This window comes from Paramisgurnus dabryanus, chromosome 16 (assembly GCF_030506205.2).
Source record: "Paramisgurnus dabryanus chromosome 16, PD_genome_1.1, whole genome shotgun sequence".
Taxonomy (NCBI): domain Eukaryota; kingdom Metazoa; phylum Chordata; class Actinopteri; order Cypriniformes; family Cobitidae; genus Paramisgurnus; species Paramisgurnus dabryanus.
The window spans coordinates 14,477,582-14,491,309 of record NC_133352.1 but is presented as its reverse complement, the minus strand read 5'-3'; the positions used below and the strand labels follow the sequence as shown (position 1 = coordinate 14,491,309).

Genomic DNA, 13,728 nt, shown 5'->3' with positions numbered 1-13,728 from the left:
AAAACATGTCATGGATTTATTCCATTTTGTGGAAAAAGTTATAATTTTTTATAATAAATCTTTGAAAATCAAATTATGGATTAGAATTTTTAATGTTTTTATAACCTATAGATGCTGAGTGAAAATAGTGTTTTTACCGAAATTAGTGAAAATGGATTTATTGCGTTTTGAACCAAACTCTTCATATATATAGCTAGCATTGGGGTAGAGGGCCTAGGTTCAAGAGTCATGATTCGTTAACAACATAAACAATGTGAAAATGTTTGTAATGAATGCCAAATGGATTGTCATTTGGCAGTGTATGATTCTATTGTGTCTTTGTATTAACTTAAAGCACTGAATTAAAAAGAAAGAAGAAATAAACAGAACGATTCAATCTCTTGGCAGAGCTCTGGGTTCTGCTGGTAAGCAGCTTGCAATCACAATCTCTGGCTTTAACTGTGCAACAGATGAAACAATGTTGTACACCACAAAGATCGTGCTGTTTGTACAATAAAGATGATTGCTGTTGTAAAAAGCATGATAGCAATTATTTTGTTCTTGTTCTTCTAATCCCACACGCACACTTGCACACGGTCATTCAGGAGATCAAGAAAATGCTAATAAATTATTTACAATAATAATCCATCAACCCTTTCGGGACTGAATTAGTGTGTCATGAATATCAATAAACTGATTTAGTTTGGAGACTGTCTGGTCATAATTGTCCATTCTCAAAACAGCATGTAACCAACTGGAAATAATTAACAATTAGTTTAATAGAGTATCTACAGTAGCAATTTTTATGCATGCACTACTATACAAGTATAAAATAAATGCAAAAAGTGCAAGCTAAACCACAACTATGAATTTTTCATGAACTGCTTCTGTTATGATTGGCTAACTTCTTTGCATAATAAAAGATTATGATTGATTTGTTAAAAAGGGTGATAATGTATTGATGTCCTCCTGGTTGTGTATCAAACTCTTGTTTTAAAAGTACAATGAATATCATGTTTCATCATATAATCATAATACACTAAGCAGATGGTGTAAGCAAAAAATCCCAGTATGAGGAACATACTGAAGGAGCTAGGTGATAAGAGGATTTGCTAAAGTAAATGATGTTCCTGTAGTATATTTCATTACTCGTGTTCTTGGTCATAAACTGTTCATCTGTGACCACTGCAAAGTAAGTTGAACTACATACAATCCATGCCATGTAAGAGAGTGTAAGTAAACTTCAACCGACAAGGCTAATTTCAGCTAAATTAATCTCTAAACAGACACAGAGTCACAGATGGTTTCCTTTATACAGCATGGAACATCAAATTCAAGAAGAGAGACAGGCCACAGACACAGTACTGATTGTACCCGCCTCTTCCACTGAAGAATTTGGAAAAACATCAACAAAACGGCTAAAACAGGACAACACATGGTGAGTATATCCTACTGTACCTTTCAGTTTCTCTCCTAGCTGGCTGCATTCATGTTCGGAATAATGAACGATGGGGGGTGGCGACGGAGGCCGCAATCGGTCTTCCTCTATCCTACGACGATGTCTCTCTTCTCTGGCCAGCATGCGCTGTCTGCACTCCCACTCGTAGAGGTCATCTCTGGCCTGAGCAAAATCTACGTGCAACCGGCCTGTGTCCTTCTTGTCTGTGCTTGATCCCAGTCTGATTCTGTAACCTAGAAGAGAGGACAGGATGGATGGAGAAAAGAAGAGAGACCACAAAAGAAGGGGATACAAGAGAGAAGCAAAGAAATGAAGAGAGAGGACAAAAAAGGAGAGAGGAGAAAACAGGAAAAAACAAGAGAGGATATGTGGAGAGAAGAAGAAAGGATAAAAAAGTGGAAGAGGAAAGGACAGAACAATAGCGCGCAGGAGATAGGGACAAAAGACAGGAAGAGGAGACATCAGAGGACATAGAAGGAGGGAAGAAGAGAGGACAAAGGAAACGAAGATGGAACAAGAGAGGAAAGGAAGAGGGGACAGGAGAGAAGAAAACAAAACAGGAAAGAATAAGAGAGGACAGGAGAAGAGGGGAGGTCAAAAAGGGAAAGAGAGAAAAGGATACAAGGAGAGAAGAAAGAACAAAAACAAAAAAGGAGGAAGGAGAAAATAGAGGCAGGAGAGGATAGGAGGAGAGAAGAAGAGAGGACAATAGAAAGGAAGAGGGGACAGGAGAGAAGAAAACAGGACAGGAGAATAGGAGAGGTCAAAGAAGGGGAAGAAAGGACAGGAGAGGATACAAGAGGACAGGAAATAGAAAAAAGAGAGGACAAAGATCAGGAAGAGGGACCATGAAAGGCCAAAAGAGAACAGAAGGAGAGAAGAAAAGAGGATGGGAAAAGACAAGAGCGGACAAGAGAAGACACGAGGAGAGAAGTAAAGGATAAAAAAGTGGATGAGGAAAGGAGAAAACAATAGATCGCAGGGGATGATATAAAAGAAGAGAGGACAAAAGACAGGAAGAGGGGACAGGAGGGAAGAAAACAGAAATGAATAAGAGAGTACAGAAGAAGAGGGGAGGTCAAAGAAGGGAGGAAAGGAGAGGATACAAGAAGAGAAAAAGAGAGGACAAAGGTCAGGAAGAGGGGTCATGAGAGGACAAGAGATGGCAGAAAGAGAGAAGAAGAAGGGACAAAAGAGAGAAAGAGGGGACAGGAGATAGGAAAAAGACAAGAATAAGAGAGGACAGAAGAAGATGAGAGGTTATCAGGACAGGAGGGGGTCAAGGGTGGACAGAAGAGGATACAAGGAGAGAAGAAGTGAGGACAAAAAAGAAAAAAGGGTGATGGATAAAAAAAATAGAGCGGAGGAGAGGATAAGAGGAAAGAAGAAGAGATGACAAAAGAAAGAAAGAAGAAACATGAGAGGACAAGAGATGACAGAATGAGAGAAGAAGAGAGGACAACAAAGAGGAAAGGACAGTGGAGAACAATAGAACAAAGGATAAGATAAGTGGAAAGAAAAAGAGATGACAAAAGCAAGGAAGAGGAGTCATGAGAGGGCAAGAGATGACAGAAGGCAAAAAGGATAGGAGAGAGGACAGAAGAAGAGAGGACAATAGACAGGAAGAGAAGAAGAGAGGACAACAAAGAGGAAAGGGAAAGTGGTAAACAATAGAGCGAAGGAGAAGATAAGAGATGACAAAAGCCAGGAAGAGGAGTCATGAGAGGACAAGAGATGACAGAAGGAGAAAAGAGGACAACATAGATGAAGAGGGGACAGGAGGGAAGAACACAGGAAAGAATAAGAAAGGAGAAGAAGATAGGTCAAAAGAGAGGACAAGAGATGACAGAAAGAGAGTAGAGAGAGGACAAAAGAGAGGAATGGGGACAGGAGGGAAGAATAAGAAAGGAGAAGAGGAGAGGTCAAAAGGATAAGAGGGTGGACAGAAGAGGATACGAGGAGAGAAGAAGTGAGGAGAAAAAAGAAAAAGGGGAAGAATAGAAAAACAGAGCGGAGGAGAGGATAAGAGGAAAGATGAAGACAGGACAATAGACAGGAAGAGGATTCATGAGAGGATAAGAGATGACAGAAGGCGAAAAGAAGAGAAGACAGAAGGAGAGGAGGAGGTCAAGGGTGGACAGGAGAGGATACGAGGAGAGAAGAAGAGAGGACAACAAGGAGGAAACAATCGAGCGAAGGAGAAAATAATAGATGACAAAAGAGAGGAATATGGAACATGAAAGGACAAGAGATAACAGAAGGAGAGAAGAAGAGAGGACAAAGGTCAGGAAGAGGGGTCATGAGAGGACAACAGATGACAGAAGGAGAAAAGAAGAGAGGTCAAAAGAGAGGAAGAGGGGACAGGAGAGAGGAAAAAGACAAGAATAAGAGAGGACAAAAAAAGAGGAAAGGTTAAAAGGTCAAGGGGGTCAAGGGTGGACAGTAGAGGATACGAGGAGAGAAGTGGTGAGGAGAAAAAGAAAAGAATAGAAAAAAGAGCGGAAGAGAGGATAAGAGGAAAGATGAAGAGAGGACAATAGAGAGGAAGGAGTCATGAGAGGATAAGAGATGACAGAAGGCGAAAAAAGAGAGGACAGAAGAAGAGGAGAGGTCAAGGGTGGACAGGAGAGGATATGAGGAGAGAAGAAGAGAGGACAAAAAAAGGAAAGGGAAAGTGGTAAACAATAGAGCGAAGGAGAAGATAAGAGATGACAAATAAGAGGAAGATGGAACATGAAAGGACAAGAGAAAACAGAAGGAGAGAAGAAGAGAGGACAAAGGTCAGGAAGAGGGGTCATGAGAGGACAACAGATGACAGAAGGAGAAAAGAAGAGAGGAAGAGAGGACAGAAGAAGAGAAAGGTTGAAAGGACAAAGGGGTCAAGGGTGGACAGTAGATGATATGAGGAGAGAAGAAGAAGACAAAAAAGAAAAACGGGGAAGGATAGAAAAATAGAGCGGAGGAAAGAAGAAAAGAGGACAATAGAGAGGAAGCCGGGACACGAGGGAAAAACAGACAAGATTAAGATAGGACAGGTGAAGAGGAGAGGTCAAAAGGACAGGAGGGGGTCAAGGGTGGACAGGAGAGGATACAAGGAGAGAAGAAGAGAGGACAAAAAGAGAAAATGGGGAAGGAGAGGTCAAGAGGGGACAGTAAAAGAAAAGAAGAGAGGACAAAGGAGAGGAATAGCGGACAGGAGAGGAGATGAGGGGAGATGAGAAAAGAAAGGAAATGAATGCAGAGGCGAGGACAGGAAGAATGAAAAAAAAGAACAGGAGAAAAGCGGACAACAGAGGACAAGAGAAAATAATTTACAAAATGGTAAAGAAAACCAGAAAATTCACAAGTGACACTATGACACAAACTCTTTGGTATTTACTCATTACTTCTAACTCATGTTTGTTTGCAGATTTGAGCAAAACCATCCCTAGTGTTTGTTTATTACGTGTGAACTCTAAAAAGATCCAAATGTTGCAGACAGGTTGGGACATAAAAACCCAATGAGCACAGAAAAGCGCTGATTTTTGGGAATAATTCAGGCTTGTGATATGGTTGAATAAGACAGTAATAATATTACTATATCAAGGTTTAAATATCAGCATAAAACAAGAAATTAAACAGAATCCTGACAAATGGCCAAGCGGTACATAATAGAGACCGGTTAACTCTGAACACAGTGACGTGCCGAGTACACACGAGTAAGATCTGAAGAGTGCTTCTAAAAAGCAGATGTATATCCACAGATGGCCGTGTCAACAGAAAGGAGAAAGAGCTTCACGCTTTACTTGTAACTCTCCATTTCTGCTTTATGGCCCCCAGACGGCGCTAAATATTTTATACGATGTGTTCTACTTTAGAAATGAGTGACATTATTTATGGAAAGGTCTCAAGAGCTCCGTCACAGGGACACAAGATGGACGATGGTTCTCATGGCGTCCCATCTTAACTGAGAGAGTAACACTTATAGTTTTAATAATAGAAAGAGTATTATTACTTTAAATCTGTGATATATGTATTTGAATACAAAGACTGATGCGACCTGTTCCTTTTGAAGCCGAGATAAAAAAACAGAACCAGCGGATCATGTGACTATGTCCAGGTGGTTTCCAGGTCGGTTCTTGATTAATATTTAGTAGTTCATAGCGACAAGTCATTGCTTGGATTCTCATCGACCTCTTCTGTCAGGTCCTTCCGGTGGGGACTGTCAGCCAATACTGCTCTTGAGTTCCCTGAGTGATGTGTGGAAGCCCCGCCCACCAAATTAATTTTTGCAAAATCCTGAGAGAACGTGTGGACATGTGGCGCTCATTTTCATTACATAAAAGGTTCAGTGAAATTACTGGTCATCACACAGCCAAAGACAGGAACACAAGGTATTGAGTTTTCTTTTTTTTAAGAGTCTATTCATCTTCAAATCTACAATACAAGTACAAATTGAATAGCTACGCTGAATAGCTTAATCTAAATTAAAAAAATAAAATCAACAATGGCATCCTGCTGCTCTTCTTCTCTGCCTCCGCAATGTTATCTTTGTAGGGAAGGAGTTTTGGTAAGTCAACTTTAAAACTTTAATATACATAAACAAAAATAACTAATATAGAAATAAGAGTAAAACTCGTGCCCAGGTATGTACCTGACAGGAAGAGGGCTTTGTCAACCGTGTGCTCCTCAGCAAAACGGATGTGACAGAAGTTTTTCTTGCTTTTCCGGATTGCGATGATACCCCCGCACTGCTCGAACACCTCGACGATGAGCTGCTCCGTGGCGTTCTCCGGCAGTCCACCAACAAACACCGTCTTACAACCTGGAGGTCTCTCTCTGGTGGCAGGGGGAGGGAGATCTGTGAAGAACAGAACCACACAAGATAAATAAATCACTACTGCTAATCTTTTTCTTGATATTGATCATTTTTCCACAGTCTGTATGAAGTCTATAGCTCAGTATTGATATACAAAAAGATGAAGCATGCTAAATCAATCACTGATATTTCACGACCTTGAGATTAAAATGATTCATTGTACGATTATAATCTAAAAACACTGGGGATCAACTTGTAGATCATTAAAACAAGAAACATGGTAAATCACAAGGTTAACAGACACATATGCCATAGTTAGAACCATTAGAGTGCTTGCACAGCTGGTATCATCAATCCTTTTTTAATCAAGTTTTTGGCCTTTTTATTATCACTTTTATATTACAACCATAGTTGAGATAAATGGTCCAAATTATTTTTTAATTATCATTTGTTAATATGAATTACTGTAAATAAAACAGTATATATATGGTAAAAAAAAAATCAGAATTTGTGTTAATAAACACTCAGTGTATAATGCAACAAGAAATGTGGCATATAAAACACTGGGTGAACAAAGTCAATATCATTTCATTTGTGAAGTGAAAGATGTATAAATCTTCAGAAAAGATCAGGGGTTTGGGACAATACATCAGGGTTTGTGCGATGCTTTAGTGACATTTAAATCTACCGAGTCCAGCCGCGGGGAATTGGGTCTCATTAGAGCAGAGGCCGGAATGAGATGGATCTGGGAATTATTCTGATTTACGTGAATATTTGTGAGATTGTCCTGATACCCTGATAATAAAGCAATTGCAAGGCAGCCCAAATCTTTAAGAAATGGGATCTTTCTACTTTCTATTTATTTTCAGGTCAAAAAATATCTGAAGCACCGATAAAATTAAACAGTTGGTTAACTGCCTGCATCAGAAGAATGGGAAGTTTTGTTCTCCTGTAGCTCAACAAGTGTTAGCAATGCAAAAGTTGTAGGTTTGATTTAAGAAAACACATATTCTGATTAAATGCATTCCTTAAATGCATAGTTTGCAGTTGTTTTCTGCATAAAAATGCATAAAAAAGCAAAAATTGTCATTTGATTCATGACTGTAATCTTTTCTGTGGAACGCAGAAGTGCTGCCATCAAGATTATAAAGTGTAATGTGATTAAAAGTGTAATTTTATCTACAGTGCACTAACCAAGACATTGATTTGTATTTTTCCATGTGAAACAAGCCTTGATTTGATATTAACAGCACAACCATCAAGATCATAAATCTAATCATTCATAGACCACTGCTTGAAAAATATATTATGTTAAACAAACCAGGTCGAGATGTTGTTAGGTTTCTGAATTAAAATGCAAAGCTTGCCATTCAAAGCTGAAGGGTTACGTTGTTGGATGACTTCTCCGTCACATGATGAAGAACTTGGTGATGAAGCCACCAGGACTGAACAATCCTCTTAACAAGTCTTGAAAAATCAACCGAAAGGAAGCATCTGGTGGGATTCAGGGGGGACCGGCAGGGTCCAAATAGAGACAGGCGCAAAGCAGGCATGTTTGGCATTGAGCCAGTCACTGTAAATAACCAAGTGCCTATGGACCCCACAGCTGCCCCATAACCCTCACCATCCATCATCATCGCCACAATTACACTAACTGCAGTTTATTGTAACGGCTCATGATGAGCTTTATGTGTGTGTCAGGTCCTGTCAGGGGAAAAGAATATAATAATCCAATAGTTTGTCATTGACTGTTAAGCTGCTAGAGGTCAGAGCTGCATTTCACCATCTGGACTGAGACGATACAGATGTCAGTCAAGGGCTTGGGATCATTATGTTTCATATTGCTTTTCTGTAGAGTTAAGAAATTGAAAACAACTTGTCAAACTAGTCTTTAGCAGAAGTCTTTGGAAACCATGACCGCTTTAAATGGCAGAGGACCACCCAAAAGACCACACCACTGACGGTAATGCACCACATCATATTTACTCTCAAACGTGTCAAAAGTTTACAACAACGTTTATAAGTTTATGCCAGGAACCTCACATATTTTTAAGTATCCAGTGTTTAGTTAACCTTACAGGCAGGGTGCATGATTTTTTAACCAAAACACAATTGTAGCCAATCAGCAGTAAGGGGCGTGTCTACTAACCGACATCGAGTTGTTAGGGGTGTGTTTGTTTAGGTGATTTTAAATATCAACATTGGCTTTCAGAGATCATGCACCCCACCTTTAATGGATTCTCATGGTCACCCAGGTGAACACAACAGCTTTCTTTTTCGGACGGATAGGTGACACAGAAATCCTGTAGAATTTAACCAATCAGAGAATGACTTCGCCATGTTTTTAGTTAGGTGTGTCGTATACACTAGAAGTTTAGCCAATCATATATGGGTGTGATGTCTAATGATGCATACACAACAACGCGAGGCATCACTTTCCTTGCTCTAAATTACTCGCGGGATTAAACTTTGTGTCATGCTATTTTTTTGCTTGATTTGAATATTTTACTTGTGTGAAGATGTGTTTGAGGTGAATAGTGTGTTTTCGCGGCCTTATTTGCGTCATTCGCATTGCTCCACGCAAGTTTGTGCTTCATGCCACATTTTTGCATTGACTGGGGCGTGCCCTGACCCAGGTTATCCCCGGTGCTGAGCTAAATGTACGTAGTGACGAGAAGGGGTGGAGGTGGGTTTGCGATAATTCCAGAGAATGAGGGTAAGGAGTCTTGATTATTTATAGAGCTGGTACTAAGTTGATGTGTTGATTAATGATTGATAACCAGCCGTGTTCATTGCTTAATGATCGAGAGCCAGCCGTGTTCATTGACTGATCGGCTTCTGCCAAACCTTGTTTATAAAACATCATTTTAATTTTTATTATTAAAACTAAATTTGGATTGTGACGCGCCGGATATGTTAGTACAGGGTTTCCCAAACTGGGATTCAGGGGTTCGAGAATTGATGAAAAAAAATAATAAATTAAACATAAATAATATACAGTAAATAATTTTAAAATAAGAAATCAAAATACTAACAAAATATATATTTTATTTGTTTATCATGTGACAATTACACAGCACTACAATATATCAGAAAACTGAGAACTAATGCAAAATTGACAGAAACATTTTATGTGGCAATTAAAAGAAATGTTTTGAAGTAAGCAAATGTGCATTTAAATTGTTTAAACATTTACTTAAAATCTAGGGGGGGGGGGGGGTTACTTCAAGTAAATAGTTTAGGTCAAGGGTTTTGACTTACAAAAAAGTTTGGAAACTCCTGCTCATCTTTATTTACTGCTTTAAAGTAACACTTTTTGGCTTTAGCTTTATCATTCAAAACATATTTAAGTTAGATCAAGAATTTTTTTACACAATCAACATCTCTGCTACTATGTTATCCTACAATTTCACCGAAACTGACAGGAGTGCAAAATCCTTGTATTGTAAAAATTAATGCTGCCGTATGATTAGTCACGACTATTCGTTTGCAGAATAAAAGTTATTGTTTACATAATTATTTACACAGTACATCAACAAATATTATGTATATATAAATACAAACACATGTATGTATATTTTTTAAGAAAAAATATACTGATATAATAAATATTTATATTTATATATGGTATAAATTATATGTAAATATACAAATGTTTATACAAATGCAAATATTTCTTAAATATATCCATGCATGTGTGTGCATTTATATATAAATAATTTTTATACACATTACACACATTTAATATGTAAACCAAAACTTTTATTAGTAAAAATCTTTGTATTATGCATCAAAGCATACAGTATAAATGCATTTTTTTGAAAGGGCTGCACAATTAAGACAAAAAAATTATAATTGTGAGTAATTTCCTCTGATATTCTATTAACAGCTATCATTTTTATTAATAGTATTTACATTGTTTTCATGTCATTATCATTGTATACCTGAGGCGTAATTGTAACACTGTGTGACAACTAACCCCGCTGTTCAAAAATGTTTTCAATACCAGCTATCAGTTACTAAGAGTTGCCGATATGTTTGAAATGGTGTTATGTTTTAGGAAACAAGACAGTGATTGAAATAATATAAGGTTGGATTTGGTGACTGACATGCCCATATCAGAAATCAAAAAAACAAAAACAAACATAAGATTAAAAAAATATACTTTTATGCTTACTGTCATCTTCTGACAGTAAGAGAAAAAGACCAAAAGTACAGATTGCTCGGCCCTGTATAAATATGTACAATTAACCCCATGTTAGTTTGTGCCCCGCTCACCTCTACATCTATTTGAAATCAAATTCAGTTTGCACTTTGTTAGTGTAACATTTATTTTTCAATAGGGCAACATCCAAAAAATGCCAAAACCCACTGTTTGTTTTTCCTTATGGAATGAAAACAAGCATCAAAAGAGCTGAGGCTGCTAGATTAACAGCGTTCATAGAGGATCTCTTAGGGAAAGAAGTTTTGATTTCAAGCTGTAACAAAAATATTGTTTTTTGGCCCAGGTGAGCAAATGTTTACTCTGTCAGATGAACATAAAACATGTCAGTTTGACATTAACAGACTCCTGACAGTTTCAACTTTGAGACTGTAATAAAAAACAGCAGATGTTGTAAAAAGTACAGAGAGGATACACAAAGAATTTCATTCCATTAAACTTTAAAAAAAAAATACTACTTTGATCTCATATTCACAAAAAAGCGAAGCGTATCATCTTTTAAGAGCTGGATTGGTTCAATTGTCACCCTAAGACGGTGGTATGAAATTACACACAACGCAGCATCACATCGAAGATGAATTATTTGAGATAGCTTTGGAGAGCTTCTCCAGTAACTTCACAAAAGCAAACCCTGCATAGCGGTGAAATAAAAGCCTATTATTTTACAAACAAATGCTCAAACTGTCTCTCTGTGGCTAAATATCCTGTACCGTCTAAAGCATTTCTTTGAAAGTGAGCTAGGATGACACAAGGAGGGTCAGGAACTTAGATGAGTGTACCTCCAGCTCTGCGAGCATTCAACCGCGAGACAGTCGTCAACAAGCTTAACGTTAATCGGTTAAAATGAAGACAGCCGCAGGTGTACCCCTTACCCTCTTATCTCCGTCTCACACGCCTGCACGCCACGGAGATGTCAACCGCACAGAGCGGAGAAGCTGATAGGGGCGTGGGTGCACTGTGGAACAGGTAAAGTAGAGGAACTACAGAAATCGCCGGAGACTGACTTTCTGTCACCGAAGACAGACATGTGAGCGTAACGTAGACCGACCCAAAAAACCCTTCATCAGTCACACTGAGATGTGAGAAGACAGATCAAAGGAATGTAAACTGGTGATCCTAACAAGCATGTTGCTCCGTGAAATTTCCACAAGTCTCGACTGCACGATGGAAAGCTGGGACATGACTGAGTGTAAAAGAAAGAGTCATGTGCCTTTTGTTTTCTCGAGTGGCATCAAAAGCGAGACTGCAGATGAGATGAGCTGTCTTCTCGAAAGCCAGTCTTCACTCAGCCGACAGGCGTCCGCCTGCTGTGAATTGTCCCTCTTGAAAGAGAAAAGCAGGGCAGTGTCGCTGTGGGACGCCTGCAGTGATCACAAGCACCTTAAACAGGGTTTTCTCCACAGGATGCAGGTATATAATGTATTATTTCGCACACTTTGATTTTTCAATCCATTTTTTTTATTTTTTATTATAGGTTATTATAAAGCGTTGCAATTTAGTTTTAGTTCACAGTTTTAATCGATTTTATTATTTGTTTTCCTCAAACATCAGCACTTATTTTATTAATTTGTTAAATCTATATTGCACTTTCTGCAGCACTCAAAGCACTTTACATATGAAAGGGGGATCCTTCTCAACCACCACCAATGTGCAACATCCACCTGGATGATGTGACGGCAGCCATATTGTGCCGGAACGCCCAACACACACCAGTTTAGGAAGGCCAAGGGGCAAATTTGGCCAGAATGCCGGGGCACACCCCTACTCTCTTTCGAAAGACTTCCTGGGATTTTTAAACGAACACAGAGAGGACCTCGGATAAACGTCTCATCCAAAGGACGATGCTTTTTCACAGTATTGGGTCCCCCTTTGGACCCACCCAGACCACAGGGTGAGCACTCCCTGCTGGTCTCACTAACACCTCTACTAGTTTTCCCAAGAGGTCTCCAATCTAAGTACTGACCAGGCTATTTTATGTGGGATTTAATCCATTAAAAGCAGCCGTGAAATGAATTGTGGGGTCATGTTCTCGGGGGGCTAAGACCCCATCCCAACTGACCCTAGCAGGACCCTCTCAAAAAAAGAAGGTACATAAAGGTACAAAAGTTGTCATTGGGGCAGTACCTTTTTAAAAACTACACTTTTGTACCTTAAAGGTGCATATTGGATATAGGTGCATATCAAGGGTACACGTTGGTATCTTGGAGATATATACTGGTACCTCAAAAGTACTTATTGGTACCAAAATGGTACATATTAGGACCTTTTTAACTCTTTCCCTGCCATTGATGAATTATCTCATCAATTAAGAGAAATTGCTTCCCTGCCATAGACAAATTTTTAAGGCAATCCACAATTCTGTTATTATGCACTAGGTGGCACTCTTACCCAACTTATAAAACACTGAGGCATATATGGATCCAAAAGCAGTAAATACTGCTTATGATGAAGATAGGGTGAAAGTTTTTTTTTAGAGTGTCTGATCTTTCATTTGATATATTGTATGTTAAGAAAATATTCTGGAAGGCATTTTTGAAAATCATAAAAAATGCTGCCACTGACTGGAAACGCTTTTTTTTTTTGACTAGGAAAGACTTTAAGGGGGTACTCACACTATCCAAACAATGCACGGTTTTGGTTCCATCTATAGTGTGAGAGCGTGTTTCAAAAGGTGAGATTTCAATTGCGTGACCACTCACCTTCATCTGCCTTCGTTACAACCTTATGATTTTCGCAGCAGGGTTTCATGAACGTCTACGCCACACACGTGACAGATCAACTAAGCAATATGATAGGCATGTGAGAGGGCTGTGTGTCATCGCGCACCAAATGACTCTGAATTAAAAAACATAAACTTAACATTACGATGGGTTCCAGTGTTAAAAGAGAGCACTTTACTTCCTGCTTTGTTCAAAACGGATCGGCTCGATAAAAGTACAGTGTGAGTGCCTGCATCTGGGGGAGTAAGGAGGGGGGACAATCGCGCCGGGGCATGGTTTGGCTTGGATAATATGAGTGCGCCCTAAAGGTCCATCCCAGTGAAAACTTTTGTAGTTTTAGAGTCCTGAGTCCTAAAACCTAGTGAATGGCCTGCCATGTTCAAAAGATTCAGCTCATTTAAATATTCCATTGAAATTATGATTTGTTTGCATGACTGACAGCTACAGTTAAACTTATGAAATAAACCTAAACAGGTGCCTAAACCATCACAGAATATCTCAAAACCTACAGTACTTTTGGACATCTGAATGTGAAAAATGCTGTCATGTT

General features: G+C 38.9%; 1 protein-coding gene across 3 annotated transcripts in view; it reads right to left on the bottom strand.

The window, feature by feature from the left end:
• The window catches only part of enox2 (ecto-NOX disulfide-thiol exchanger 2), a 302,121-nt gene that overhangs the window by 58,631 nt on the left and 229,762 nt on the right, over positions 1-13,728 (bottom strand). For all 3 annotated transcript variants that reach the window (XM_065271218.2, XM_065271235.2, XM_065271223.2), the window contains 2 exons: positions 6,072-6,278; positions 1,438-1,671 (listed from right to left, as the gene is read on the bottom strand). In XM_065271218.2, coding sequence (XP_065127290.2) covers positions 1,438-1,671; positions 6,072-6,278 — 441 coding nt within the window. The remainder of the gene's footprint in view (positions 1-1,437; positions 1,672-6,071; positions 6,279-13,728) is intronic.